Raw genomic sequence first — 27,247 nt, 5'->3', positions numbered from 1 at the left:
GGTACGATCTCAGCTTGTTCTTTACACCATTTGTTTTTCATTGATTGACGGAAAAAAAGGACCAGGCTTGTGCACCAGGGAGCTTTTGCTAATAAATTAAATCTATAAATGTGTCCATATGCGGTTAATATCCCCACAATAAGGATAAGTTAGAAATCATTTGGGTTTGTTGGATGTAATATCTCTCCACTTCATCATCATTTGTTTATTTTATCCTCCCTACTGGGTTCACATGGATGTCACTTTAAAGCCTTCACAATAAACTATAATTGGCATTTGAAGAGTGGGACCAAGATATTCAAAGGAATAGTTCCACATTTGGGAAAACAAATGCTCTCTGTTACTCTTACTTTGGCCCAAATATAATATGACAAATACAACTTGCATGCCAAAGAAATAGTTTGGCATGTATAGATCTAGGCTATTAGGTTAATATTGAGCTAGTCAGAAGGTGGTTAGCTTAGCTTAGTGCAAAGATTGGCAACAAAGAAACAGCCTTTATATGTCTATATGTAATACAATCTTACATATCACCACCATAACTAAGATTTAAATCTGATGTGTTTAGGCTTTGTCCGAATCTTTGTGCTACCTTACCTTACTTTGACAAGAAAGTGAACAGAAAGCTAATAATTAACAATATGAATGGTAGGATCATGTCAGGAATAGAGCAGCGCAATAACAGGTTACCAGTTGGGCAACATCTTGTGATATTGCAATAGAAAGGTGATCATGCTGCATTACATAGCATTTGGTATTACAATTCCATTTGATTGGCAAATTGATGGACCATGATGAATTGCCTGTAAAATTATATGCATATAACTATTTACACAAACGTGATATCCTTTGTCTCAAACCCAAGGACACACACACACACACACACACACACACACACACACACACACACACACACACACACACACACACACACACACACACACACTCACTCACTCATACACCGCAGTAGAGTACAGCATGGCTATCACACAGAGCATTCCATCATACTGTCACTCACATCTGCTGGCCTCTCTCATTACCGCACCCTCCTGATTCTACCGCTCTCCTTTACCTCCCCTTCTGCAGAACCCCCCCTTTTCTCTCCCCTCCTCTACAACCATCCCCATTATTCTCCTTTTCTTCCTGCTCCATGGACTATCCTTCCATGCCAACCAAAACGAACAGAATTCATGAGGATTCATAGGTGGTGTGGAGGCAGGTGGACATGCTGTCACACCGCTGTGATGTCCTCGGAGCCTCAGACAGCATGTTCGCAGAGTGGATTCAATACACCTCACATGATTGAAACCGAGAAGTGATTTTTCACATGTGCACACCGGTTAGAGTGCCAGAATTAGACAGCAGGCATGACTTTTTTTTTCACCTCTCCCTGAACCTGTGAAAATGGATTGATGGAAAATACCATTGTTGCCTTTCAGCGACTATACAGTATAGCCATGGGGGCTCTGTCTGTTTGGGCAGAAGTAGTTTGCTGCAGTCTCTGCCGCCCCCCCCCTCTCTGCCGCTTGCAGAGAGGGATAAATGACAAAAACCATGTCAGGCTGCTGATGCAAAGAGGATAATTAGGATTCACGAAACACAGTTTGTCCTCAAAAGCAAATCACTTCCCTGGTGCTCAGGGGCTACCAAGGCACAGATCATTTTATATATCAGCACCTAGCAACTGGCAGATGGAGTGAACTTAGTGCAGGCTGCCAAAGCTGATAGGACACTGCAGGACTGCAAAATGAGCTGTGATGATTCCCCTGCTGAGGCCAACAAGAGAGACATACCTCATTAAGATGCAGAGCATCCTCGAATTCTCGGCCACACTTTACAGCACCAAGTTGCCCCTTGCAAAAATGTTCACAGTGCAACTGAAAACACACCGTTAGGAGCTCATGCTTGCAAAAATAAACAGTGGTCAGCTTGGTCATTATAGTTGTGTTAGAACATTAAATATGAAAGAAATAATAACGAAATCCCAAAATAATTTACAATTTTATGACATGGAAAACCGCAAGGGCATTTTCTTCTATCTATTGCATTCACTGATATCAGCATGGACAAGCTGGCAAAAAACACACAGTTAACCATTGGAAAGTCTGTGTGTTTTGTCCTTATAATACAACCACTACAACTCTGTGCATGGAGAGATAGAGACCATTAAAACTGCACCTGTTGTGAGGGCATAAACATGTGTTCCTCATAACCATCTATCATAGGCATGACTGCAAAAACACTTTTGCTGTACAAGCAAGCAGAGGAATATTCTCATTACAGAACTCTTGCTTGCCCTAAAGGAAATCAGAGGTGAATATTGTCCTTCATCTGCTTTTATTTGTTTTGTACGGGGGTCCCTGCAGGCCCACAGCACAGCTCCCTGATGCTGAAACTGGATCTAAAGTACATTCCGGGAACATACCAGGCTGCCTCACAATTTCACCGCACCTCGACGCCATACATCATCATCTGACCAATTATCTCTCATCTCCACCCATCCTCAACCCTTTAGCTTGTCGCCCTTCACATCACAAACACGTCGCCATTGTCCTTTCTTCCCGTTACTCTCTATAATAATCTCCCTGCTTATTTCATTAGCCAGCTACCTATCCAACTGATGTCATACTGCTTTTGTGTTTAACAAAAACACAGGTGGAGAGAAATTGATTTTTCACTTGTCCAACAACCGAGAGAACAGAAGAGGCAAGATGATAAGGAACAGGGGAATGAGCGAGGCGCTGAAAAAGACCAACAGGAACAGAAGAGAGAGAGAGACAGCAAGCAGGGACTCCTGGGACGGACCGGCAGGGCTGTGGAGAGAGGAGCTTAATTTCCCAACACCATCTGTTACCATACCCTGGGTTGAAAGCTCCACTTATGTCAAACCTCCCACAACCACACACCAGTAGAGCCGAGAGAAACCCTACTTCCTTTTTCCCTGTCGGTCCCCTGCTCCTTTTTCCTCCTCCACACCTATGCAACCCACCCACTCTCATCCTCCTCCGAGGCACAACACCCACTTTAGCTGAGATAAATGAATCTGATGATATTTTCTGGGTCATGGTTGGTTTAGGAAAACATAGGGTATAATTATTTTAACGCCAACACGTCATGTGGCCCTTTACTTAATATATTTGCCTATAAAACATTTCACCGTCAACTGAATCAATGGGTTCTTGATATAGGAGCTGTGGTTTCTGTGGTGCGAGTCCAAATTATCTTTATAGACTTTTGTTTAATCTTAGCCGGCATCGATTGAAGAAAAGCCAACAGAGGCCGCCTGGTATATATAGACCTTTCTTCTGGGAAAGAAGGGACCCACAACTTAAAACGTGTCAATGGAAGTGCCTCCAAGCTACTGTTTTTCCTGGCGGAGTATAAGCACTCAGGAATCTCTGACCTACATTCAAGACTTTGTAGAGGTGTGAAAATATGTCAAATTGCAGGGCTATCAAAAGTGCATTGCCTTTTAATTATAAAGCTCCTGGTGACAGTGTAACCTGCAGGGAAGTAAAAGTCACATGTCATAATGTTCTATACATAACCATGTGAATGAGCATTACATCTTTCATTGACACATTTAGCTTATTCAGCTTTCTTTAGGAAGTAAACATTTCTCCCCTGAAACCAAGAAGGAAAAATCCCCCAAAGGAACACGGGGTTGCAACTCCTGCATCCCTGACATGAGGAAATGCTGATATTCATAAAAGAATGGGGAGGCATGTGTGGGGTGGGGGTGGGGAGTTACCCTGAGGACAAACCATACACTGGCATTTTAATCACTTCATTTACACACACACTCTCAGGGCATTTCTATGCAAATGATCTGTAAAGGTCATGATGCAAAGAGGGATATCTATTCTGTTCCGAACTGTGTTTATAAACAGAAAAAGCAATTAATCCATACACAGCCGGGCTTATCTGTGGATGAGTCCAAGGTAGTCATCGGGAGTTTTGCCTCCAAGATAAACTACAGATGAATACCTTACCCAACAGATGAATACTTTCAGTTATCTGTATGCAACTAGGCTTGCATTTTCTTCAGTGAAGAGAGTCCTCATGTGGCCATATGGGTTACTACAGCTACATCGTTTGAACTACTTCAAACCCAATGTAGCACTATGTTCAGATTACATTTACTAGTCCATGAAAGGTGTGTCAAATCGGTCCACACGTGTAAAATAGAAAATCTTTGTTTTTGGCCAGTGAGAGAAGCATTTCTAACATATTTTAACCAGCAAATCACTGATCTTATTTGATCCATGAAAGCAAGTCCTTATATTGACATAACCAAGGCTAGTTTTAAGTAATACCACTGGATGTCGCTATAAACAACGCAATTTCAGGGGGAAATATTAATAAAAACCCGAAATGATTTGAGCAAAAAGTGCATTTAGTCATTTAAATCACTGGATTCCTTACAGATGCAATATGCCAATGTCAAAACCATGTAAGCTGCTTTTGAAAGGCCCACAAAACCACCATGGGGTACTTTTTGATTAAAACAAAAAAAGAATCCTGGCAGCAGCTACAGCTGAACAAAAACAACTGTACTGAAATTGCAGTATGGATCTTGCGACTTAAAATGCAATAAGTAACAGTTAAGACAAAAAATACTTTTAGAAGTAATAGGGTGCCAGTGAGGTCCTGCTTGCTATAGGCATTTACAGAGATACACCCATTTATTTCTGAAACATAGGTCTCAGAAATAAATGGTTGTTTTAAGAAAATACACTTGGACCCAAACATTTTTTCCCAAATTTTTATTGGATGACAATATACAAGAACATCTTGAGCACCGAGTCCCTCCCAGGCAGTCCAGGCTCACTGTAAGGATACAACAAGAAAGTGATTAGAAGAGAAAACTCAAAGTCTGCAGCAAAAGAGAAGTTCTTAAAAATGTGAGTAAAATGAAGCCCAGAGGGCCACTTGAGACAACTAATGTTAACATATTATGCCAGGCCAGACGAACCGTTTAAAGACCAACATTTTAGATCTAGATTTTATAAAACATTGTTATGACTTGAGTCAGACCTTTTAAAATACACTTCAGTTAGAAATTCACTCATAGCAGGCTTTTAGTTCAACTTCCTGTACTCATAAGAAAAGGTGGGGAGGAAATCACAACAAGTCTAAGGCATTCTGAAACCACTTCAGGGTCTAAATGAGAGGGTCAAAGCCTAATGGACAGGTCCATTATGGCAGACAGGGAACTACAAAGGACTGGTAGAGGGTAAACCTACTAGCAGGCTCTTTGAAACAACATAGGAGAGTGGGGGGGGGGGGGGGGGACACCGAGGGGGAACTGAAGGGGGACTAAGGTGGGACATGCATGGCACAGCTCAGGTCTATCTGCTTTGGATGGGAAACACAATAGCACGCCATGCTTGCTCTATACCTGCACACTGACACCTCATTTCTTTAAAAGAAATCCACGGGAAGCGAAATCAAGAAAAAAACATGACAAAATGAAGTTAATGTTGAAAATATAAACATGGAAAAGAAAAGATCTGAATTAATTAGTGGCTGTTGAGTCAATCATTAAAGCCAGTTGTGCTGAAGACGTTACAGATGCAGCTGTGGTATCAGTCTATTCTAGGGGACTTCAGGTTAGCGATTGGAGGCACAGGGTTCAGGGGTCACTATGGCTGTCCTCGACTGGAAAAGCTCTTAGTGGAGTAACACTCGAGGTTTTGGCTCCAATTGATTTAATTGCAAACTGTTACCAGCATTTCTCCAGAATCTCTACAGACCACCACCTTTGGCGTTTAGCGGAGATGTGCTCAAACATTTAATGGGATTAAATCATTCTGAATTAAGTCTTGTGAGTCATACTAAAAAGAACATTTAGCCAACTTTGACTATAAAAAAAAGGGGCATTCTTTTATTAGTCATTTGGTTTGGAAAACAGGGGTTTACCAAACTACTATTTATCAGCTCAAACTAGTTATTAAAGCCTAGAAAGTATTCACCAGGGGTCAATACTTTCATACGGGATGCATCATGTACATCCAGGGGGAGTGCACGAGGGCTCTGAATAGAGCAGGTGAGGGGGGGGTGAAAGGATGGAATTAGCTGGGATTCAGCACTCCTTTTTATTCACACTCTAGTTAGTTCATCTATGAACAACGTTTACCTTCTACAGTTCCAGAAGAACATTTGATACGATTGGAAAGATGGCAATGGAAATTAAAACAGTAGAAGTAGTGAAAAGAGAGATCAGCAGTGTAGGGAAAAGAATACGTAATCAATGAAAATCAAGAAAGAATAAGCTGGACTAAATGAAAACAGCCTCACTTGGCTTTTCTGTTCTTTGCTTAGACAAGACAAATTAGAGGTTCAACAAGCAAACTTTCACCGGAAGACTGAGTCCCTCTTGTAAACTGACAACTCATTTTAGTTGTACTACCATACAAAGTATACAAACGGTTACAGTACCTTTTTGCCAGCAGCGCCAACACTGGCCTTCTTGGTGCCTCGTACTTTCTTCATTCTGTTCTTGCGTTCCTTGCGCTGTTTCCTTGAGGTCTTCTTCTTCTCATAGAGACCATGCTACGGAACAAATTAACACGTTTTTAACATTACACATTTATCTAAATACCTAAGTAAATGTGACCTGTGGATTTGAAATCTTTTCACAATGACTTCTTGCATCTGTGCCAACAACGCGTCATCACACTGAGGATTGATGGTAATAATATCAAAGCTGCATTACAAGCACTGAATGATGTGGTTTTAAACTGTAGGGGGTTGACATTGGGCCTTTAACGGTAAAGTGCTTTGCAAATGACCTAAATGGGGTATATTCAGTGGGCAACAACTCTGTAATGAAGATATGTCGTCCCAAAAAGGTTAGCAAGTGTTTTCATCTGGCTGCTTTAGATTGCTAAGCTCACTGTATTTATCGGCTCCATGCACCTCATGTTTTTGCAGGACCTTTCAGTTGAGAAAATGCAGGCGCAATGTCATTTACGCGTTTGCCCCTCAGTGTCTTATCAGATGAATTCAGGACAGGCCACTGCTTGCTGAGCAACAAGTTAAACAGTGATGCTGCTCTTTTTGAATAACATAGGCTGCAACAAATGTTGAAGTTAACTGCAACTGGGGTTATGCAACTTTCAAAAATACTTGTCTCGTTTGATTTGGGACTAAGGGGGGTGCTACTAAATACATTGTGAAAAAAACTCAAAGCAAAACTCACTCTGGCCAGTCTGTGTTTGGGTTCATTCTTCTTTGCGTAGTCTAAGGAGTCGTAAACCATGGCAAAGCCTGTTGTCTTGCCACCGCCAAACTGAGTCCTGAAGCCAAAAACGAACACAACATCAGGGGTGGTCTTGTACATCTTGGCGAGTTTCTCCCTGATTTCAGTCTTGGGGACTGTTGCCTTTCCGGGATGCAGGACATCTACGACCTACAGAGAGAGAGAGAGAGAGAACCAGGCAGTGAATTTTCTGAATGTCAGACAGAAAATGTGGGTTAATATGTCATGACACAAAATTGTGGTGCCGTTTGAAACCTTACCATTTGCTTCCTCTGAAGCAGCCGGTTCGTCATGAACTTTCTGGACCTGACTGTCACTGTGTCATTCTGTAGGAGGGAGAAAGTAGATGATGTTCAACAACATTATTTTAACAACTTATATATTAAAAAAAAGAGTCAAACCTTTAACTACTATTCTCAACACTAACAACAGAGGCTCTAGCATTTGTATGCAGCCTTCACCAGGTACATGCTGTCACAACACTATCTTATAGCTTCTGAGCTAACATACTGGCTAAGATAGCGAACTAACTTAGAAAATGTACAGCTTCTAGAGCCCCAGTGCAGCCTGGTTTTTGAATTACTTTTTGCCAGCCTAATACATTTGAGTATAACTATGGTTCTTCAATGTTCCTGATCACACAACATGAGGGCCCCGCCATGGCTAACTGTGTAGTGAATGCTAACATTAGCCGCTGGGAGCTAGCACTTCGCGTTCGTTTATTTACTACTAAATTACGCCCAAATACTCAAGTATGTATTTGAACAACATAGTAGGTCAAACAGTTCAATTGATCAGTAAGAGCAAAGTAGAAACTTTACAGGCCATCCCGAAGGAGATAAATACAGGGTGTACAACGTCCGGGCAGGCATCAGTTAGGTTAGCATTTGGATGGTGGTTGATTATTTGCTCACATACTTTATTACCACATCAATATTGACATTATACTGTAGCACACACTTAAACGATCACTTCATGTGGATTAAAAGTGTGCAGATGGAAGGATGGCCTCGATAATCAGAGGATTTTACTTGATATTGTATCACAAGACTCACCATCTTGACGCCGGCCTCGCTCAGGGACGTAGAAAAGGAGGAAGGACCAGCAGGCGGCCGGATAAAAGCCTGCAGAAAATTGAGTGGGCACGCAGTTGTGTTGCCTGATGTAAAAGCGTAAACAAAAATGACTAAAACTTGCCTAACTAATTCAATTGTTCTTACTTGACGTAAAGTATTTCATGAAAAACAATTGTTTTTCTATTATGTAACAATTAATTAAAAAACATAATAGAACTGTCAGCGTTCATACGGTTCATACTGAAAAATCAATATTAACACACAAACTTTAAAGCACAGAACGGGTCGTGTGAGTGCACATTTGAAAATGTAAAAATGACTGAGGGTTAACCGTTGAGTAGACCATGAAATTGGGGTTAACCTGTGATAAACTGATATTTGGGGGAAAAAAAACATCACCTGCGGTTCCTCTTTAATCCACTAGACGTCAGACAAGCAAACGTCTATTCATTATTACCCAGTCAATACCCACAGTTTTTATTAACAGACGATTATAAGAGGGCCATAAAGTAGAACAATGTATGGAGTAATTGTGTTTTGGAGCACCAACTTTAAATAACTTCAAACGAAATGTTGTCACATGCCATATAATAAATAATATGAGAGTTGAATTTGTACTTAAATGCTGTAACTTCCCTATAAATCTGCATTATTAAAATTAGCAAAAACAATTAATGCAGTGTCTTTGGTATTATCATACTTTGTCTATAAGGAAATCAGGGTTTGGGTGTACTACACATGAAAAAATATATTCATATGATTTGGAAAATGTATTGATGCTATTACATTTACAAAGACATTGTATTTATAGCTGAGTACTTGTGAGGTGACATTTCAGATGAGAAGAAGGCCCTGGTCTCTTACATGTGATAGCTGTGATATCTTTGTGTTACATTTATAATAGCAATATCACACAAAACAGAAAATTAAAAGCACAACATCTTATCTTCTTTCTTACGGAACTTTATTGATCTTGCAGCAAAAGTGTCCACTGGCATTGGAGTTTCAATTAAAGTAAAGTAACTGAAATTCAGAACAGAAAGTTACAGTAAGTTTGTTTCAAATCTCTTTCGACACACAATGTTAAGCCCTCAATGTGAAACCAAACCGATTTGAAATAAATCTGCAATATGAATTATGTTGCCGTAATAGAAAGCAAAAAAGTGCAATACAAATAGGTTTTCAAGCAACTCCTTAATGTGTAATCCCCCAAAATAACCAGAATGAATTAAAAAGCCTTAAAGAAAAAAAGAAAATCTTTGATAGACACCATTTCAGCCATTCGGTGGTTCCACTCATACGGAGAAACAAACTTGTGCCGGGAATACATTTGGAGAAAAAAAATTGGATTGGGATTGGAAAGATTAAAATGAGCAACTGGACTATGATTGTGGTACAAAAGAAAAAATAAATAAACTATTGGGACTCAAAAAGCAAGTGGCATTCTTTTAGCCCATTGCCATCTGAAACTCAAAATCCCAAAATGGCACCATCACACTTTCAAACTTCACAGCTGCTTTAGGAAGAGAAAACCTAAAAAAAACCTAAAAATTAAATCAAAACCAATAAAAAGAAAAAAGTTTTTCTCTTAAATGCCAAGTACAATGTTTCCTGTTCAATGTTACAGTGAAAAAATAAACATCTGTTGGAAAGTACAAATTGATGACTAGGAACCTATGTTTTAGTTACTGCATTTGGTGTAAATTAAGGCATGGACAGAAAATAATAAGGTAATGTACGATGAGTTAAGGACACTGGGGACACATTTGTAGATTATGGGACAACATCTATCAAGCCTGACGCAAACAATGTCTTCTGGTTCTCTGACACTTTTTACAAATCCAAAGGCTTGACAGTGCTGATACCCAAACAGATACCTCAATACTAAGAAACTGTATTCAAAAATAAAATGCATATAAAATATCTGGATTATTTCAAGTTTTTCAAAAATCTTGTTGTATTTTACTTAGAAATTACCATTGGGATTTTAACCTGAAGTATGTTTTTTACTGCCTCTCTTAGATTTACCAAATTTCAACACAAATGTCTTGCTAACAAACCTAACCAGTTAGGTCAAAGTGACATAAAATCTTGAGAAAAAGTATTAACTTTTCCCAGCAAAAGAAACGGTATAGCCAGATCATCATAGTGATGAATTGAAAGGCTTGACATTGTTATACTTTTAATTTAATTGTGAATAAAATGCTTGTTTTTCAGCATTATAAATAATTGTACATTATATTGGGATATACAATAATTTCATGATTACAAAACATTTTAAAACAGCCTAAAATTATTTTTTAAACAGTCTAAAAACTCACACGGGCTTGTGTTGGTAATGGAACTTAGAGTCCTGGAATGGCATGAAATCTTTATAAAATTGCAACTTAAAAACAACACAGCGTCCTTTTGTATACCATTGCAGGAAATTTACCTGACCAAAACATTGAGAATAGATTGTGTAGCTCTCAATCAGAACCAAAAAGCAAAAACTAATTAACATAACTTAAATAACATGCTAATGGTCTTCAAAATATGTGATGAATATCAAAGCTTTTAAATATTTCTAAGGCCAGTGCTAAAATTACCATGTTCTCCCCATATTTACTTGGAATTTTGTCCTTTTTGCGGTGTGCTCTGTTAGTGATCATGACTCACAGAAAGCTGGAAGATGAGCACTAAAATCTGCAGATTGGACAATTTGTTTGGGTACATAATTTTGAGGCCCGCTCGTTTAATGTGTGGTTTTGTACAGCGACTGGTATCAATGGAAATCTATACAAATGAACGTAGTTTCCAGAGTTGGCGACACTGTACCAGTTTGTATGATACACTGAATTCCCATGGTTTACACACATTACATCCAGCAGCGAGACAGAGAGCTAAAGAAGATGCCATGAGGGCTCACAACATTGGTTTCTACAAGCCAAGCCACTGACACGGATGATGCCAGGTCATATTCTTTTGCTGGTGGTGTTCCAGTCTGTTAGATATCCATTTCAAACTGAGCATCATCACCTTAAAAAAAAGAAACAACATGTTTTTGAGAAAAGTTTTTTGAAACAGCTTGTGCATCTTTAATATCATAATGGGTATTAAGTAGAATAAATACAGCTTAACAACAGAGGGTGTGTATGTTACATGTTTGAGAAGAGAGGGACTGATGACTACTACACACTTCCCCTTACATAAGATGTTACTCAGACCATATTGTAACTCTTACCGGTTATGGGCTTGCCATCATGGTTGTTTTTGATGTGGTTGTTGGCTTCGTTCTTCTTGTTCTCTCTCAGGACATTTGGGCTGGTCACTCCAGGAATGACTGGCAGGTGAGCCGGGGGAGTCTGGGCAATGGGAGAGTTACGTCTGTCCAGCAGGAACTTACGGTCATAGATGATCCGGGTTCCTGCAACAAAACACGTATCAAGTTTCAGATATACGTGCTCCATTCTGGGAAGCATCTCATGCCGGTGCTATCAAATGAGCTGTGAGACAAAAGGCTTGTCTTCATCAAGATGACCTAGATTAAAACCAGCCACCCTGTCAAAAGGCACCAACGTCTTAAAACAAAATATCCGTTTTAATAACGTTACATTATTAATCTAGATCTCCATCATGATGGTTGTATTTGTATTGAAGCCATTTTGCTTGAGGGTACCCTGCATGTTTGCATGTGTTAAAAAAGATATAAAGTTTGTTTTTTGCTGCTTCTTGCTCTACTTGTCTTCTGCAGTCACTTGAGAAGGCATTGTGTTGCTGCCTTATTGTATTGCTTTCTTCTGTAAATACATATTTAATCATCACCTCAACTGGCATATAATATCTCACCAAAGGAGTACAGTTGTTATCCAGCTGACTAAATACTGGCACATTTACAGAAATGTTAATTAATGTCTATTGTCTTAATGAATAAATGTAAGGAAATGCAACTAAATGGGAACAATAAAAAGCAAGACATAAAGGACTTAACATTGATCTTGATAGCCTTGCTTTTATAATAGCACTCTGGTTTATTTATCATTATCACATTTAATCAGAGTCACTGACCTTTTTAACAGCACACACTTTAACTTGTCATAGCAAAATTGCATAGGTGGAACTAATAACGATATTGACAGCGCAGTTCCAGCAATTATTTCATGCAATGCAGTGATTAATTTGATCTGCAGTATCTGTGTTTGAGAGGTCAAGATGTGTACTGTGTCCAAAGGCTTTTTAGTTCTAGTCTTACTTAATTTTTTTTTCACACATAGGCTATTTTTCTCAGGCTGTGTGCCCCCTGCAGTCAACTATTTGCCCAATTAGTTTTTAAACAACCGCTTTTAACAATCATTTTATAGCATTCTCAAATATTATGCGTGTTGGTTTATATATGAAAGGATCAGTCAATAAGCCATTTGACATAACGTATACAAGCAAATATTACTATGACTTATTCTTATTGAAAGAATTTCTATCTGTCTGTCTGTCTGTCTGTCTGTCTAGTTTGATTAATTTTCAAGCAAAACGCCCAAACGATTCTGCCTCAAGCTTTGGTAATGAAAGATTTTCTGCTTCTCTCTTTTATATTATTGTAAACACTTTGGGCTTTGGAATGTTGTTTGAATAAAATAAGATGTCTGAAGAAGTCACCATGGACTGTGATGGGACATTTTCACAAAAAAAAGTAAAAAGCTAAAATCTTTGTCAGTAAATCTATACAACATTGCTATGCAGAGTGAATCATTTCAAATATAAAGCTGGTGCTTCCTATGAACTCTCCTGCAAATAACAATCCAGCTAAGCAAAGCTGATGTACAGTACAAGCTTTAAGCTGTAGATGATCACATTCGTGTAATTAATAGCTGGTTAAAAAAACCATTTCCACCTTCCTTAAATGTTACTGCACAATGCCATCATCAGAATCTCTGCGCTGCAAGCCAGCCAATAAGACAGACGTGAGAGACCGCGGGGGCGGGGCTTAGCTTTGTTTTTGTTTTGATCGGGATGACACGGCACCCTATAGGCCACAGTTACATGAGCAGTGAAAGGTTTTGTGAGAGTACAAACAGCACAAAATGACAATTATCCACCATTTTCTTAATAAAAATAATGCGAAGTCGGGATATCCCCTTACCTCCGGGAGTGGTAGAGAATAAAGTGCCTCCAGGGGTGGTACAATAGTCATGAGGTAGCTGCGTTGTGTCGTTGATCAACACCGTCCTGGTCGGGATGGCCCTGCTCTCGCTAAACTGACGACTGGTAGACATTTTCAGCGCCGATTCGATGACAAATCCAGCAGTTTCAGAAAATAGGGGTGTTAATTTCCCGACGGACGGTGGAAACCTGGGCCGTTTCCCACTCTTTAATATCTCCCCAAAGCTTTCTTGTCTCTCCTCTCGTCCTCCCAGCCGTCAGCACCGTCCCCTCCCTCAGCAAAGGCAGGAAGGACGACAGGCAGCGGGCGGATGTGTAGTCAGCATCAGCATGGTGCCTGCCTACTTTGTATACATAGAAAACACATTATTGATTTTAGAATATCTGCAGTGCTGGAAGAAGCACTCAGATCCTTTACTCAAGTAAAAATAGTGAAAGTCGAAGTCCACTTTATTGTCAATCTTCTGTGTTGGAGATACAGACAGCAATACTTCAGTGCAAAAATACAGAATACAGAAATCCTGCATTCAAAGTCTTACTTAAGTAAAAGTAATAAAAAAGTATTATCAGCAAAATGTACTCATTGTGCAGAATATGTGTATAGGCTATAGCTATAGAACATGTGACATTTCTCATCAAATAATTTGACTCCTGTGACAAAGAGCTCGTTTTATTTTAATTAAGTTTTTAGAGAGGCAATTTGTTAAAAGTAGCTAAAGCTGTTAAATAAATGTAGTGGAGTAAAATTACATAAGTTCCCTTTCAATTCCATTCAAAGCTTTATTGTCATATGCACGTTTCAGTAAGGGAAACCTTACTGTTTCAGAATATTTTTACAACAAGTGGGAATATCAATTATGAAGAATGTATTTTATACTTTGAGAGTGACAAGAGTATCCGCATTCATTAGAGATGTATTCGAAGTCATATCCAGATTAAAATTAAGTGGCTGCTTAAACAATTTGACAACCTTTTCAAGTTTTAAAATTGAAGTTACATATAATTATTCTTCTAGTTATCCTTAAGCCTTATTCAGTTCTGCTTGTTACACAATTCAAACTTCCACTTCAACTTTTGTACATGTTTTTGTATTTTAATTTGTCGAGTTAGAAATTTCCGATAGCCTCTGAAAGCATCCCATGTAAACTGCGCATGCGCGGTGCCCTCTCTCGCTACACTACCTAAAGCACAGACGCTTCCTTTGCGGCCATCCCCAGACAGACAGCAACACTGAACTGCACCAAACATGAGCTACACACTGGAAGAGAGGGGAAACCTGCACTCCCTGAACTACCGTCTGTTCTTCAGTAAGTACAAACTCAGTTAAATAGACAGAGTTTTTTCACTGTTTGCTACTTTGACGTATTTTTACAAACCCTTCTGACTGGCTAAATCCTCCACGTGTCACTTATTCATTGTTGTCTGTTAGTCTAACTAGTTATCGTGTTGACATTTTTCTAACTGCAGGGATTACAATCAAATCGTAATTTGTTTGAATAGTCATACTTTCTCGGTTTGAGCCTTTCAAAGTCGCCTTAGCCAAGTTGTACCGGTTTCGCCGGTGGATGAATTGATTTCTGACATAACGTCACAGTAGGTCACACAGTTCAAGTTGTATTCTCGAGTGAATTTACTAGAAGGAAGTTGGTGTATTTGGAAAGTCGTGCAAGGTGCATAAACACGTCATCCAGCATAAAAATCATTAAGCTTGGAGTATGCGAGGCAACGCCCTCTCCGATTATAGTGTATTACTACAACTGTAATTGATAAGGCAAAGGTGAGGGTAAATACTGAACCTGGTGATCTCAATGCTCTTTTTCACCTAGTAGCACAGACCGATTATTTACTATCCTTGTTAACCATTTTCATATTTCTTTCATAGTTTTTAAAGACAAACCCACGTACATTTTTTGGGGGCTGTCAGAATAAATCAAAGTCACTACCTTACTTATCAAAATGCAATAATTTAAGGAAGGTAAATGCAGACCATGGTCGTCTGACAATGGGTAAAATAAGCCTGTGTACTCTGCTAACTCTGATTTAGTAATAGTGAAAGCATCTAGGCCTGGCAGGATGCAACAATGAGTGTTTCATGCAGGTAACCCGGCACTGCCTGCTCGATTGGGATATCATTGATCCATTAATGGGCAGAGAGGTCATGATATACAGACAAAAAAATCATCAACCTTTAGCAAACAAGCAACTCAATGGCATACCTACAACCAGAAGTGGAAGTAAACATTAGTGAAAAGCTATGTACTTCTTTGCAATTCACTGGACACTATGACAATGATGTGTTTAATCTTACTGTTTTACAGAAAATGCTGAGGGAAAGTACATCTCACCATTCCATGACATACCAATGTATGCGGATGAGAGTCAGGTGAGGCTCAATCACTTTTACCCCACTTAACCTATACGTTTATAGGTACCATCCGGCCACTGTTGAAATGTCATATACAGAGCTGCCATGGAAATGTATTTCTGGTTTAATTAATGCTCTCTTGAATAACAAGGTCATTTAGGTACACAATGGCCTTTACCCTTTATCTTATTCTAATCAATTTCCAGTCAATATATTTTGTAATTGCTGTAGATTATGGTTTATCTTATCTTTATGAAACAACTTATTATTTTAATGGAAAGGTTATGACCCAAGCAATGTAAGTCAAAGATGCCATAATGATGCACTTTATGTAGGCATGTTTTTGTTTTCTTTCGTGTCATCTTCCGTAATGTGCTAAACTATTTCAGAATAATTTAAAAGATATATAATGACAGATGTGTGTCTGTTACAGAACATCTTCCACATGGTTGTTGAAGTGCCAAGATGGACAAATGCGAAGATGGAGGTATGGGTTTCAAATATTTTTCCAACATCAACTATAGAAACGGATTTTTGCAGCTTTGGTTTTTAGATCAACCACAATGTGTATACAACAGTTTATCATATCAAGTTTTAACCAGATTTTTTTAGCCCTTGAATAATGTTTTTCAACCTATAAATGTTCCTGTAGTATTTCTTCTAAAGATTAAGCATTGATATTAACAATTTCTGGCATTGCTATTATTGAAATAATGTGAATATTTAATGCAATAAGATTGTACAAATGCACTTTAACATGATGAAATTATTTTTTTTTGTCATTTTAGCGCTTATAGCTTCTTTCAAAAGTAATACAATTTATTTTCAGATTGCTACAAAAGACCCCTTGAACCCTGTAAAGCAAGATGTGAAGAAGGGCAATGTGAGATACGTTGCCAACGTTTTCCCACACAGGGGCTACATATGGAACTATGGAGCTATTCCTCAGGTGAGTGTCTTTTTAAAGTGTCTTGAAACTGTGATGCTGTAACATCAATGCTGCCCAGTGTTTAAAACGTGCAACAGCATATGTTGAACTCAGCTTTGTTCTGTGGGGGTTGCAGACATGGGAAGATCCCTCACACAAAGATGAAGATACTGGCTGCGTCGGTGACAACGACCCCATTGATGTCTGTGAGATCGGCACTAAGGTACAACATTTAACTGTTCATCATCGTTCTTTTGTCACGGTTGATATAGATTTCTTTCCTTTACTTCATTCATTGGAAAAAGGATAATACTGCTGATGACAACAGAAATTAAACTGCAAACTCATCTGTGTCTCTAGGTGTGTTCCCGCGGGGAGGTTATCAAAGTGAAGGCACTCGGGATCCTGGCCATGATTGACGAAGGCGAGACTGATTGGAAAGTGATTGTAATCAATGTGGAGGACCCTGAAGCCAAGGACTTGAACAGTAAGCTTTTATTTTTCCCTTTGTCTGAGTTTCCGAGCAGTTCTGCGTCAGTCATACTGAACTTGTTTTGTTGTCCCATCTCTGTTTAGACATCAGTGATGTCCGGCGCCTGAAACCCGGGTACCTGGAGTCCACTGTCGACTGGTTCAGGATGTACAAAGTGCCCGATGGGAAACCAGAGAACGAGTTTGCATTCAACGGCGAGTTCAAAGACAAGGTCTACAGTAACACACATTTTCTTTACTCTACAAATGCTTTTTAGAATAATCTTAATTATGTTTCTTCCTTGACACAGTTGTGTTTCTGTATTGCAAACATGCTTTGCTGTAGAAAAGTAGATTTTCAAGGAACTAGAGTTATCAAACTTTTCTTGGAACTAGAAAAAAGAATGATAAACTGAATGTTATTGTTAACCTAATACCTTACTTTTCGACTTATCATTAACCGTTTTTTGTGTTTTCAGGATTTTGCCATCAAAACCATCAAGAACACTCACATCTTCTGGAAAAACCTGATTTCCGGGAAGACCAATGCTGGTGAACTGAACTGGTAAACACGGTTCTTACTGCTTTGATCCCAGCTAAAAAAAATACAGGATTGAAACGTTATAATATTTTTTGCTTCTAAACTAAGAATGTTTGTTTCTTATGCAATACAGCAAAAACACCTGTGTTTCGCCCAGTGACAGCCCTAACTTATGTTCAGTGGATGAGTCTAAAACTGTTGTTGCCGAGGTAAGTTTTTACAACAGGACCTCTGTCAATACTAGGCCTTTTTCCTACTTGATTATATTTCATAACTGATGTTTCACTCTGTTTTCAGACAAGTCCTCCTGGAAAACAAGAAGCTATCCCCTCATCAGGTATATTTAAAAAAGAAATCCTTAAATAATCACACAATTATTAGATTCCTGCTGAAGTGGTTTAATCTGATATGAGTTTGACTGTGATGTTTTCATTTGCAGTGGAGAAATGGTTCTACTTCGCGAGGAAGTAAACCAGGACCGGTTTCGATTTGAGTAGAGTGAAAGGTTCATCTCTCATAATTACTTGATCATGGTCTTACAAATGGGAACCAATGAAATAACGGGACATAAATGTTTTGGTTTGGGCTGTCTGTTTCTGTGTAGGAGTGTATGGAGAGATAATGGTTAGATACTGTAGAGAAAGAGAAACAGTATTAATTTCTTGACCAACAAATGTCACTAATTTAAATCTGTTTTCACACAAGTTGTCATAAACATAGAAAAGGTACTGTGCCTTTAGATACTTGTGCCATCATGTATGATACTCTGAACTGCTTTAATAAAGCTTCTCTTAAATTGTCATCGAGGTCTTATTTTTTTTCGTTTTATTTATTCAAAATTAGTAGAAGAACATTTAAGGTTCTAATTTAGGAAGTTCAAATGTGCTTTATTTTTGTTAAAACTGTTTTTGACTGAAGTTTTAATTGCAAAATGCTGCCACCTAGTGTGCAGTACTCCACACTACTTTTCTTTTGCAGTGTAATATGTTGACATGTAATTACTGTTCTCACATGACTATTTATGATGTGTATTTGGTCATTACTTTTGATTTAGTCTTTAGATATATTGTACTCTCAAGTGTTCACATCTCTATTTCCTATAATATTGCTGGTAAACTGTCAAAAATGGAGGTATACTCAGAGTTTATATAGATTAATAAAACTAAAAAATACAAGACAAAATGACAAATAATTTAAAGACATTTTTTTTTTGTTGTAGTACATATGTTGAATTCTTCAAGAAATGTGAGTAAAACCTGCTGAACATGTACACTGACATTGGAAATTGGATCAAAAACATTTACAATTATACAACTAGAACAGTGTTTGTTTGTTTCATAATTACATATAACCTCTCCACAAAGAAGCTACTGTAGAATTATTATATTAAAAGACAAGAGTGAGAACTTTTTGTTTAAGAAAAACATCTCTGGCATGTGGGCTCCTCCCGCCTTCCCTGTGACGTGTTTCCGGCAAACTGTCAAACTCTGGGCTACATGTCAGTCGACTGGACAGGCTCTGACCAAAAACTAGCGGACGTGCAGCTTACAAATTCGGCAGATCCAGGTAATACCACTCATTCAAGAACAAGTTGACGTAGTTGCAGTTTTCACATTCAGTTTTAACTATTTTATCTGCCTGTTGAACCACTTTCCTCACTTTTTAAAGGTTTATTTTAGTCATTCTAGATCACTGCGCGTTGTTGTTTTTTAAAGGTATCATTGTTTACTGTGGGAAGGCTGATGTCGTTACTACAAGCTACACGTGATAATTCGAACTGTGGCAATAATCGTGAAATCACTGGAACAAGTATTTCTGAGGAGCTCCGTCATTAGATTAGTCGCCTGTCGTGTTAATATTTATGTATATATTTTTTATGTATTACCGATTTGATATTTGCGTGAAAAAACAGCTGTTTATTTCTGTCAAGACTACGTATATGTTTAAGTGTTAACACAGCACAAAGACCCTGTTGTGACCCAGTCTTAAATCCACAGATTTAAGAATTAAACGCCACACTTTATGAATGGAGTTTGTTGTTTACAAATGACTGAAACATGGCTGTATGATAAAGTTATCAACAGTTGGGTAATTTCCCAAAGCCTTAGTCACTGCAGGCCTCACTATTCACAGCAACAAGCACATCAAGTATCACGTAGTGTGACAGGTGTGTTTGAGTGTGAGAGCGAGGGAAGCAGGGGGAGCCTGCATAGATCAAGTGTCCTTGCCACAACTTGTCATAAAAATAGTCAGAGGAAGATCAGTCTGACTTAGTGGAACGGCTCTCAGAACAAACCAGCATCTAAAAATCCTTTAAAGACTGTGTATTGCGTAGTCTGCCCCCCTTTCCGTTTATGATTTAAAGCTTGTGTGATTAAACAGTGATTACACATACCAGCAGAGTAATCCAGGGTCAGGAATATTGATTAACAATAATCTTTAGTGCTGGATTCTGTTGTTTCGTAAAACAGTACATTACTTGAGTAGTTGTATGTATTCTTTCGTTTGCTGTCTTATAAGGGTTTTCATTTACCCGTGAATTATTACACCTGGGAAAGAGGCTTGTTTATGATCTGAAAGCAACTCAATCATGAATTCATTACTGTGCTGTGTTCTTTTTTTTTATATAATAATGAAATCATTTTGTTTGTATGATCTCTATTACAGGCAGTCCAGAGAAATGTCTTTTATATTTGACTGGATCTACAAGAGCTTCAGCAGTGTCTTGCAACTATTAGGTATAGTGTTGTACACAAATATCAGAAGTATTATCCAACTTTAACCACCAGAACTATGTTGCATACATGTACAGTTGTCTTATTAGCCAGATGGAATAAATGTCTGTCACTTACACTAGAGATTAACAATGCTTTGGGACTACAGACAAAAATAAATCTAATAACTAATAAACAGTTTATTCAATTATATGTAACTTCATTATTCAGACTCACTTGCTCTGTGTTTCCTTGTACATGGTAATATACTCATACTCATAATATACCCCCGGTCTCCTCCTGCTCATCATCATTGAGATACAAACCTAAATACGAAATATTACACTGTTATTAGTGATTTTATACTAAATTCATATTGTTTGTTCACTTTTTATCCACAGGGTTGTACAAGAAGAGCGGCAAGCTAGTGTTCCTTGGACTTGACAATGCTGGAAAAACAACACTTCTGCACATGCTCAGGGACGACAGGCTGGGACAGCATGTGCCAACACTGCATCCAAGTACATTCACACATTTCACATGTTGTCAGTTCAGCAGTTGGCCTTGTGTTTCTTATTCCAACACTTGTCTAAGGTCAGTGCTTCCCCTCTATCCTCAGCATCTGAGGAGCTGACCATAGCCGGGATGACCTTCACAACGTTTGACCTCGGCGGTCACACACAAGGTAGGAGCAGGTCAAAACTCAGTTTGACGCACGGACAGCTGTGTGTTACATACATGCTGATATTGTGTTGCTCTCACAGCACGAAGGATCTGGAAGAACTACCTCCCAGCCATAAACGGTATCGTCTACATGGTGGACTGTGCTGATCATGAGCGACTAACAGAGGCTAAAGTTGAACTGGATGTATGTTACCTTTCTTGTTATCTCTTGTGCATCAACACACACCAATGTTTCTGCATCTTTCACGCATAAGAATGACCTTTTTATGAATATTCAACTCTTTCTGTCTGCAGGCCCTGTTGTCAGATGAAACCATCTCAAACGTCCCGGTTTTAATCCTGGGGAATAAGATCGACCGTCCAGAAGCCATCAGCGAGGATGCTCTCAGAGGAATGTTTGGTCTTCATGGACAAACAACTGGAAAGGTGCTCTAGTTGTTGCTTTACAGCTTGAATAAATAGCATATTTGTGTCCATGCAGCATGTTCCTTTCAAGAATTCTTGGAGCTTCACAAATCTCTCAAGGCAAGACCTTCCTTTCAGCTCCAGACAAAAATGTTAATGCACTCAGTGTTAGTAGAAAACGCTGTGTTTCTAATACAAATCGGAATACCCATGGGCAGGCAGGACTGTGCTGTTAAGAAACAGTTGGCACAGTACTGGCTCATGCACATTTTTCATCATTAGTGTTAATCGGGTATACAACAGGTGGTTAACCTGTTGTATCTCGGCAGAGGAAACAAGAAGTAGGATGCAAAAGTGAGGAATGATTAAGGTCATTGAGACAGACCGCAGCTCTACAAATATCACACTATGCTCCACCCTCTATCAGACAGCATGCAGACATTTACATGTTGAAAATTGTCCATAGGAAAGGTTGTTGCCATTTTTTGGGTTGTGAATTATAATCTGTGGTTTTTTGTTTCTTTTCAGGGCAAAGTGTCACTGAAGGAGGTGAATTTGAGGCCAATGGAAGTTTTCATGTGTAGTGTGCTTAAGAGACAAGGATATGGAGACGGATTTCGCTGGCTCTCCCAGTATATTGACTGATGCGTGTTCTTTAAATAACCTTGTTTACCATGCTACCTGCGCACACAGACATGTTCAACACAACACTACCTGCTGTAGACAAATATTTTGATAAATATATTTTATTTAGGACTTTGTTTGTGCCTGTAGGAAATGTGTTTCAAGTAGTGTTTTGTGTCAATATACCCTGTATTCTTTATGAGTTCAAAGAAATCTGTATGTCATATCAATCATACCACAGATAGTCAAAGATTAAGTAAGGATTTATCAATCTGTGTTGTTCAGATTTAGTGTGGAGAGTATTCTTCATGGTGTGGTACTCCTACTTGAAGCCTGTGGAGAATTCTGTCTGCCATATAGAACATGTCATCGCTTTGAACCAGTTTCTGACCCTGGTTTATTTTTAGCGGCTAGTGTAGACTTACAGTGAAGGTCAATTTGGTCAACATTTTGTACTGGGAGATACTCTTCCTTGGTTAACAATTATTATTATAATTATATCTTTATATTTAGCTGACTTTTTTTCAAAATTGATTGGAATCTAGAAGTACTCTAATAGGTGTTGTCCAAGAATGGAATTTGTTTTCTGGAAAGTGCTGCAGAGATTTGATGCCATAGTTCTGATTAAGAGCAATGTTAATAATGAAGCTTGCTACCTCCAAGGATACCGACAGTTTTACTAATAGCATGTTTTTCAATCATTACAGGATTTACCACTACATGCCAATTATTCGAATGTGACCACAAGTGCATTAACTGACATTTTGCTGTGAGGAACTTTATCTTCAATGGTTCAGAATTGTTTTAAATATTTGCAGTATGTATTAACTGCATCAGCACAGCCAGGTGAAACTCATACTTGGATGACAAACTACCTGTCTTATGAAGAGTTAGGTGCTTTGTAACAACTTGAGTACTTTGTGACTAGTAGCTGTTCACAACATGCAGTAATACTATGAGAGTACTTGGGCTGTGATTGAAAATAGAGCATGCAAACAATATGCATGAAAAGACTTAATGCAATATTATACATTATTTTGTATATAAGCTCTTATTTATATTTTTCAATACAAAAATTGGCTTGCCTGAAGCAATGTATCTGTTACAAAAGGTCTTATTGTTATTCATCTTGTGAAGTTTGAGCATAATAAATATTTCCAACAATCCTTTAAACCTCTCTTCTGTGGCTTATTCGTGTCTAATTTTTAAAAGTAAAGCAAATGGTTTGATTCAACCTCATTAAACAATACTATTTTAACTTTAACATATTCTACGTATTATAAATGGATAACGTCAAACTGGTTTTAGGATATGAATATAAAATGCAATAAAATGTACTGCTAAAAACAATAAAAACTGTAAGTCATTTAACATCCATCAGCTGAACAGTCCATCCCTAAATAATAACTATTTCTTAGAAATATGCTGGGGTGTTATCACACAGCTTTCTTAACCTAGTTAACTGAATAAAAACTGGTTTTACAAATTACAGGTAATTAATTATCAATTAAGCCTTAATTATGAAGGCTTCCGTTCCCTTTTAGATATTAACCTTTGGAAATTATTCCTTAAAACATTTAAAACGTTACATTTACAAACCTGTGGAAGATGTGTCGCCGAAAGACCCACTAAGTTTCCGCCTCCCTGTTTACCATTGGCTTAGAGCTGTATGTGTTCACATTCTGACCAATCACAGAATCGGTAGGTGTCGTTTTTGTGGTTGTCCAATGAGACTCAACCAGGAAGCTAGAGGACGGAATTCACGTTATTAAATAGAACCGTGCAATAAAACACTAGTTTACATTCGGTGTCAGGCTGCCATTATCTCTATCAGTATGGAGGTTTGTTTTATTGTCTTACCACTGGTGTCTGTGCTGCTTTTCAACAGTTTTCCAATGTCTGAAAGTTGCTAAACCACGTCATCGACTATATGGTTAAAGTTCACATGCTAACATCATGGAGCTAAAGGACATAGAGAAGTGTTGCTGTGTTGTCAATCTGTTTGAGGCATTTTCAGCAAAGAAACATGTGAGCTGCAGCGGAGTAATCGTCCATCCTCAAACTGGAATAATAATATGCACCGCCGTCCCGTTTTCCCGTTTTGCTACCGACAAAGAGCCCCTCTCCGCGGACCACAGGTTCCTGTCACCGCACAGCTTCAGTGAAAAACTGAAAATCCGCGTCAGTTTTTCCACTGAGCGAGATCTGGACTCCAGCCACTCTGCACAGGGAGAAGCCTGCTTCTCACCCTCCAGAAGCAAAACAACACATCAACGGGAAGTTTCTGCAGAGTTGCTGATGCTGGTGAACTGCCTGGAGTTCAATGAGGCTTTCCAGGCAGTTTTCCAAGATGCTGACCAGTGGCGTTTCCATGGTGATGATGAAGAGGATGAGGGGCTGATCAGAGATGCTCACTTCCTCAGCTGGTTTGCTGTTCTTAAGGCAAGTGAGTTAGCAGAATGCAGCCCAACTGCAGGGACTGTACCCTGGCAGAGCAGCTCATCCCTCCATAAAGGCTGCCCTGCTGTTGCATGTGGCTCACCCTTCGGATCCCTTTGCGTGGATCTCTTCATCAGCACCCTCAGCAGAGGCATCATCAGCAACCTGGCCGGAGAGGACAACGCCATCATCCTCACGGACGCCCGGTGTTTGCCAGGCACAGAGGGTGGAGGGTTGTTTGCTGTGAAAGGCAAAGACAATGTGCGTCTCCTTGGACTGATCGTGTCTCCATTTGGTTGGAAGGCAAACGAGTGGATCGGCCTCACTCTGGTCTGCTCTGTCCACCTGATCTTCAGGAACATCATCCGCTGCTTGACAGTTCAAGATCCACTTCGAGATGTTTGGCTCCATCCGGGAGAAGCGGGCCTCCTCATGTCCAACGCAGCCCACAAGTCGAAAGCTGTTGAATGCCCCACGGTGTGCTTTGTGGAGAGTGGACAGGTCTGGGGCTCTGGGGTCGTTGTTGCCCCTCAGCTGGTTGTGACCTGCCGACATGTTGTCAACGGGAGGTCAAGAGTCACCCTGAAGTTCCATCACAGGGAAAGGTGATAGCACATTAAAGAGGGAGATATCTATGTTCCCAGGGTCCTATGTTAATCTGATTAAAATCCTCCTAATTTGCCACATTACATCAAGGCCTTTCAAAATATGTTATGTTCCAGTAATTTATGTTTCTTTAGGTCTGGTATTATAATCCCCATCTTCAGTTTATACTCAACCTACCTGCTCAGATTTGCAGGCAAGACCCTTATTTTGACATTGATATGTCAAAAGTGGATAAACAGATTTATTTTTTATCATTCAAACTGCATTTAAAACATTGATCCCTTTTTTTTAGTTTTCAATTAAAACTATATATATACTGTATATATACAGCCCCGGAAAAAATGAAGAGACCACTTCAGCATTATCAGTTTCTCTTGTTTTAATTTTTATAGGTACGTCTTTTGAGTTAAATGTTTTATTTTATTTTATTGTATTCTATAAACTACTGGCAATTGTTCTCTGTTTTGGAATTCAACACACACTGGAATGGCTGCCATACATGTAGAGATTAAGATTCCCGGTGGGACTCATAACAATAACGATGGTTCTGTGTCCCTGAATGAAATACAGCTATCTGTTATTAGTCACACCTGTGTTTTTCCTACCGTGACATTTTAGGGTATTTGCTGATAACTCAAACCACTTTATAGTTTGGGGTTCTTAAAGCCCTAGACAATAACGTTTTTTCAAATGCACAAAAATCCATCTGTGTGGGACCAGTGTCTTCCATCAAGCTGTAATGTCTCTGATCACATTGTGTACTGATTTGGCACAAAACGTGAAATGTTAGCTGATGGTTTTGTTGATTTATTTTTCAGAGTCCATGGTGTTGTAGGTGATGTGCTGTTTTCCACTAAAGTCTCTTCACCCTATGATTTGGCTCTGGTGCAGATGAGAGACCCTGCCACAGGGGCTGTAGTCCCGCGAATGGCTCATGGTTACAATCCTGGTAAGATTTGAGACTTGTTTTGTCCTAACGAGTTACACCTCACTTAACATTCAGTGCCAGAGGAGGTCTTTGTTCACTGTAACCGGAACAAGACTGATGTTCAGCTTCTCTGCCTGCAGGTGAATCTGTGGTTGTTATGGGATATGGTGGCCTGGGTAGGAGATGTGGTCCGTCCCTGACCTGTGGGGTCCTCTCCAAAACCATAAGCCTGAATGAGCAGCCGGTCATGCTTCAGACCACTTGTGCAGTTCAAGCAGGGACCAGCGGGGGTGCTGTGGTGCGGACACGCTCAGGGGAGCTGCTGGGTAAGAAACGTGCAACTACAAAATCCTGTTCTCTTTTTGAGCAGTGGGGGGCACATGATGACCATGGAAGACTTCACTGTAACAAAGCACTACGTATAGAGAAAGCAGCTATACTCACCTGATACTCTTTCTGCTCTGTTATGCAATTTTAAGGAGTATAAGGATTATTTTCTATTTTGCAGGTATTGTGTCCAGCAACACAAGGGACTTGGCTGCCAAAGTGACCTACCCCCACCTCAACTTTAGCATCCCAGTGACTGTTTTCCAGACAGTGTTGCAGAACTTTCACGAGACAAAGGATATTAATGTGTTCAGTGTGTTGGACAACACTGAAAAAGAAGTAAGCACAGTGTGGAGACTGCAGGGTGCACAGAGCAAACTATAACGGAGGAGCCCTGCACTTTAAGATAGGCTAGACAAACTGGTAGTATGGTTAAATCAAGATGGATTATTTGCAATCATATTAGATCAAGTTAATATTATGTGACATTTTTAAACGAACCTGGTGTTTTCTAATATATAACTTAATATTTCAAACCTCAATGTGTTATTAAAACAGGAATCATTCATTCCTAATGTTGATTCACTCACCCAGAATTATGCTGTTAACTGTGAAATAGTTATAAGAACAGTTAATGTTATTAACCGGTTACCTTAATATCTGCTGATATAGTTTTATTGTACTGAAATGTAATTTTATTAATAAAATATTTTATTCTGGTAACATTTCGGTGCATGCT

At 39.1% G+C, this 27,247-nt stretch overlaps 5 protein-coding genes across 7 annotated transcripts; 3 read left to right on the top strand and 2 right to left on the bottom strand.

Moving 5' to 3' along the window:
* Positions 1-4,586: 4,586 nt before the first annotated feature.
* On the bottom strand, positions 4,587-8,412 carry rps24 (ribosomal protein S24). Of its 3 annotated transcripts, none has more exons than XM_063875424.1 (5): positions 8,320-8,412; positions 7,525-7,590; positions 7,205-7,414; positions 6,442-6,555; positions 4,587-4,830 (listed from the first exon to the last, which is right to left on the bottom strand). In XM_063875424.1, the coding sequence occupies exons 1-5, from the start codon at positions 8,320-8,322 to the stop codon at positions 4,828-4,830; spliced, it is 396 nt and encodes a 131-aa protein (XP_063731494.1). In that variant the 5' UTR covers positions 8,323-8,412; the 3' UTR covers positions 4,587-4,827. The 3 variants fall into 3 exon arrangements, with proteins under 3 accessions (XP_063731494.1, XP_063731492.1, XP_063731493.1); XM_063875422.1 differs by lacking the exon at positions 4,587-4,830 and adding an exon at positions 5,402-5,425; XM_063875423.1 differs by lacking the exon at positions 4,587-4,830 and adding an exon at positions 5,402-5,422.
* Positions 8,413-9,282: 870 nt separating this feature from the next.
* Positions 9,283-13,771, bottom strand: eif4ebp2 (eukaryotic translation initiation factor 4E binding protein 2). The gene is made up of 3 exons (XM_063874735.1): positions 13,457-13,771; positions 11,564-11,746; positions 9,283-11,358 (listed from the first exon to the last, which is right to left on the bottom strand). Exons 1-3 carry the CDS (start codon positions 13,587-13,589, stop codon positions 11,327-11,329), a joined length of 348 nt encoding a protein of 115 aa, XP_063730805.1. The 5' UTR covers positions 13,590-13,771; the 3' UTR covers positions 9,283-11,326.
* Positions 13,772-14,622: 851 nt separating this feature from the next.
* ppa1b (inorganic pyrophosphatase 1b) lies at positions 14,623-18,583 on the top strand. Its single transcript, XM_063875570.1, has 11 exons — positions 14,623-14,783; positions 15,795-15,859; positions 16,275-16,328; positions 16,671-16,790; positions 16,906-16,992; positions 17,130-17,256; positions 17,346-17,473; positions 17,720-17,805; positions 17,915-17,990; positions 18,079-18,118; positions 18,221-18,583. Exons 1-11 carry the CDS (start codon positions 14,723-14,725, stop codon positions 18,250-18,252), a joined length of 876 nt encoding a protein of 291 aa, XP_063731640.1. The 5' UTR covers positions 14,623-14,722; the 3' UTR covers positions 18,253-18,583.
* Positions 18,584-19,239: 656 nt separating this feature from the next.
* sar1ab (secretion associated, Ras related GTPase 1Ab) lies at positions 19,240-23,381 on the top strand. Its single transcript, XM_063875323.1, has 7 exons — positions 19,240-19,347; positions 20,449-20,519; positions 20,897-21,016; positions 21,115-21,180; positions 21,260-21,363; positions 21,474-21,605; positions 22,113-23,381. The coding sequence occupies exons 2-7, from the start codon at positions 20,462-20,464 to the stop codon at positions 22,227-22,229; spliced, it is 597 nt and encodes a 198-aa protein (XP_063731393.1). The 5' UTR covers positions 19,240-19,347; positions 20,449-20,461; the 3' UTR covers positions 22,230-23,381.
* Positions 23,382-23,942: 561 nt separating this feature from the next.
* tysnd1 (trypsin like peroxisomal matrix peptidase 1) lies at positions 23,943-27,231 on the top strand. Its single transcript, XM_063874224.1, has 4 exons — positions 23,943-25,252; positions 26,072-26,202; positions 26,322-26,507; positions 26,690-27,231. The coding sequence occupies exons 1-4, from the start codon at positions 24,165-24,167 to the stop codon at positions 26,890-26,892; spliced, it is 1,608 nt and encodes a 535-aa protein (XP_063730294.1). The 5' UTR covers positions 23,943-24,164; the 3' UTR covers positions 26,893-27,231.
* Positions 27,232-27,247: the final 16 nt, after the last annotated feature.

Source organism: Eleginops maclovinus, chromosome 22 (genome assembly GCF_036324505.1).
Source record: "Eleginops maclovinus isolate JMC-PN-2008 ecotype Puerto Natales chromosome 22, JC_Emac_rtc_rv5, whole genome shotgun sequence".
In the NCBI taxonomy this organism is placed as follows: domain Eukaryota; kingdom Metazoa; phylum Chordata; class Actinopteri; order Perciformes; family Eleginopidae; genus Eleginops; species Eleginops maclovinus.
The sequence above is the reverse complement of the archived record's forward strand: the minus strand, read 5'-3'. Positions and strand labels throughout refer to the sequence as shown.

Bases quoted from the DNA above. Each gene is read 5' to 3' on its own strand.
- rps24 (XM_063875422.1), bottom strand. The intron at 7,415-7,524 runs GTAAGGTTTCAA...CTCTCTCTGTAG, and splicing joins TGCTTCAGAGGAAGCAAATG to GTCGTAGATGTCCTGCATCC. The intron at 6,556-7,204 runs GTGAGTTTTGCT...TTTGTTCCGTAG, and splicing joins CCAAACACAGACTGGCCAGA to CATGGTCTCTATGAGAAGAA.
- eif4ebp2 (XM_063874735.1), bottom strand. From the start codon at position 13,589: ATGTCTACCAGTCGTCAGTTTAGCGAGAGCAGGGCCATCCCGACCAGG. The intron at 11,747-13,456 runs GTAAGGGGATAT...GTTTTGTTGCAG, and splicing joins ATTCTCTACCACTCCCGGAG to GAACCCGGATCATCTATGAC. The intron at 11,359-11,563 runs GTAAGAGTTACA...CTTTTTTTTAAG, and splicing joins TGATGGCAAGCCCATAACCG to GTGATGATGCTCAGTTTGAA.
- ppa1b (XM_063875570.1), top strand. From the start codon at position 14,723: ATGAGCTACACACTGGAAGAGAGGGGAAACCTGCACTCCCTGAACTAC. The intron at 17,474-17,719 runs GTCTACAGTAAC...TTGTGTTTTCAG, and splicing joins ACGGCGAGTTCAAAGACAAG to GATTTTGCCATCAAAACCAT. The intron at 17,806-17,914 runs GTAAACACGGTT...TATGCAATACAG, and splicing joins AATGCTGGTGAACTGAACTG to CAAAAACACCTGTGTTTCGC.
- sar1ab (XM_063875323.1), top strand. From the start codon at position 20,462: ATGTCTTTTATATTTGACTGGATCTACAAGAGCTTCAGCAGTGTCTTG. The intron at 21,181-21,259 runs GTAGGAGCAGGT...TTGCTCTCACAG, and splicing joins CCTCGGCGGTCACACACAAG to CACGAAGGATCTGGAAGAAC. The intron at 21,364-21,473 runs GTATGTTACCTT...TTCTGTCTGCAG, and splicing joins AGGCTAAAGTTGAACTGGAT to GCCCTGTTGTCAGATGAAAC.
- tysnd1 (XM_063874224.1), top strand. From the start codon at position 24,165: ATGGAGCTAAAGGACATAGAGAAGTGTTGCTGTGTTGTCAATCTGTTT. The intron at 25,253-26,071 runs GTGATAGCACAT...TTTATTTTTCAG, and splicing joins AAGTTCCATCACAGGGAAAG to AGTCCATGGTGTTGTAGGTG. The intron at 26,203-26,321 runs GTAAGATTTGAG...CTCTGCCTGCAG, and splicing joins GGCTCATGGTTACAATCCTG to GTGAATCTGTGGTTGTTATG.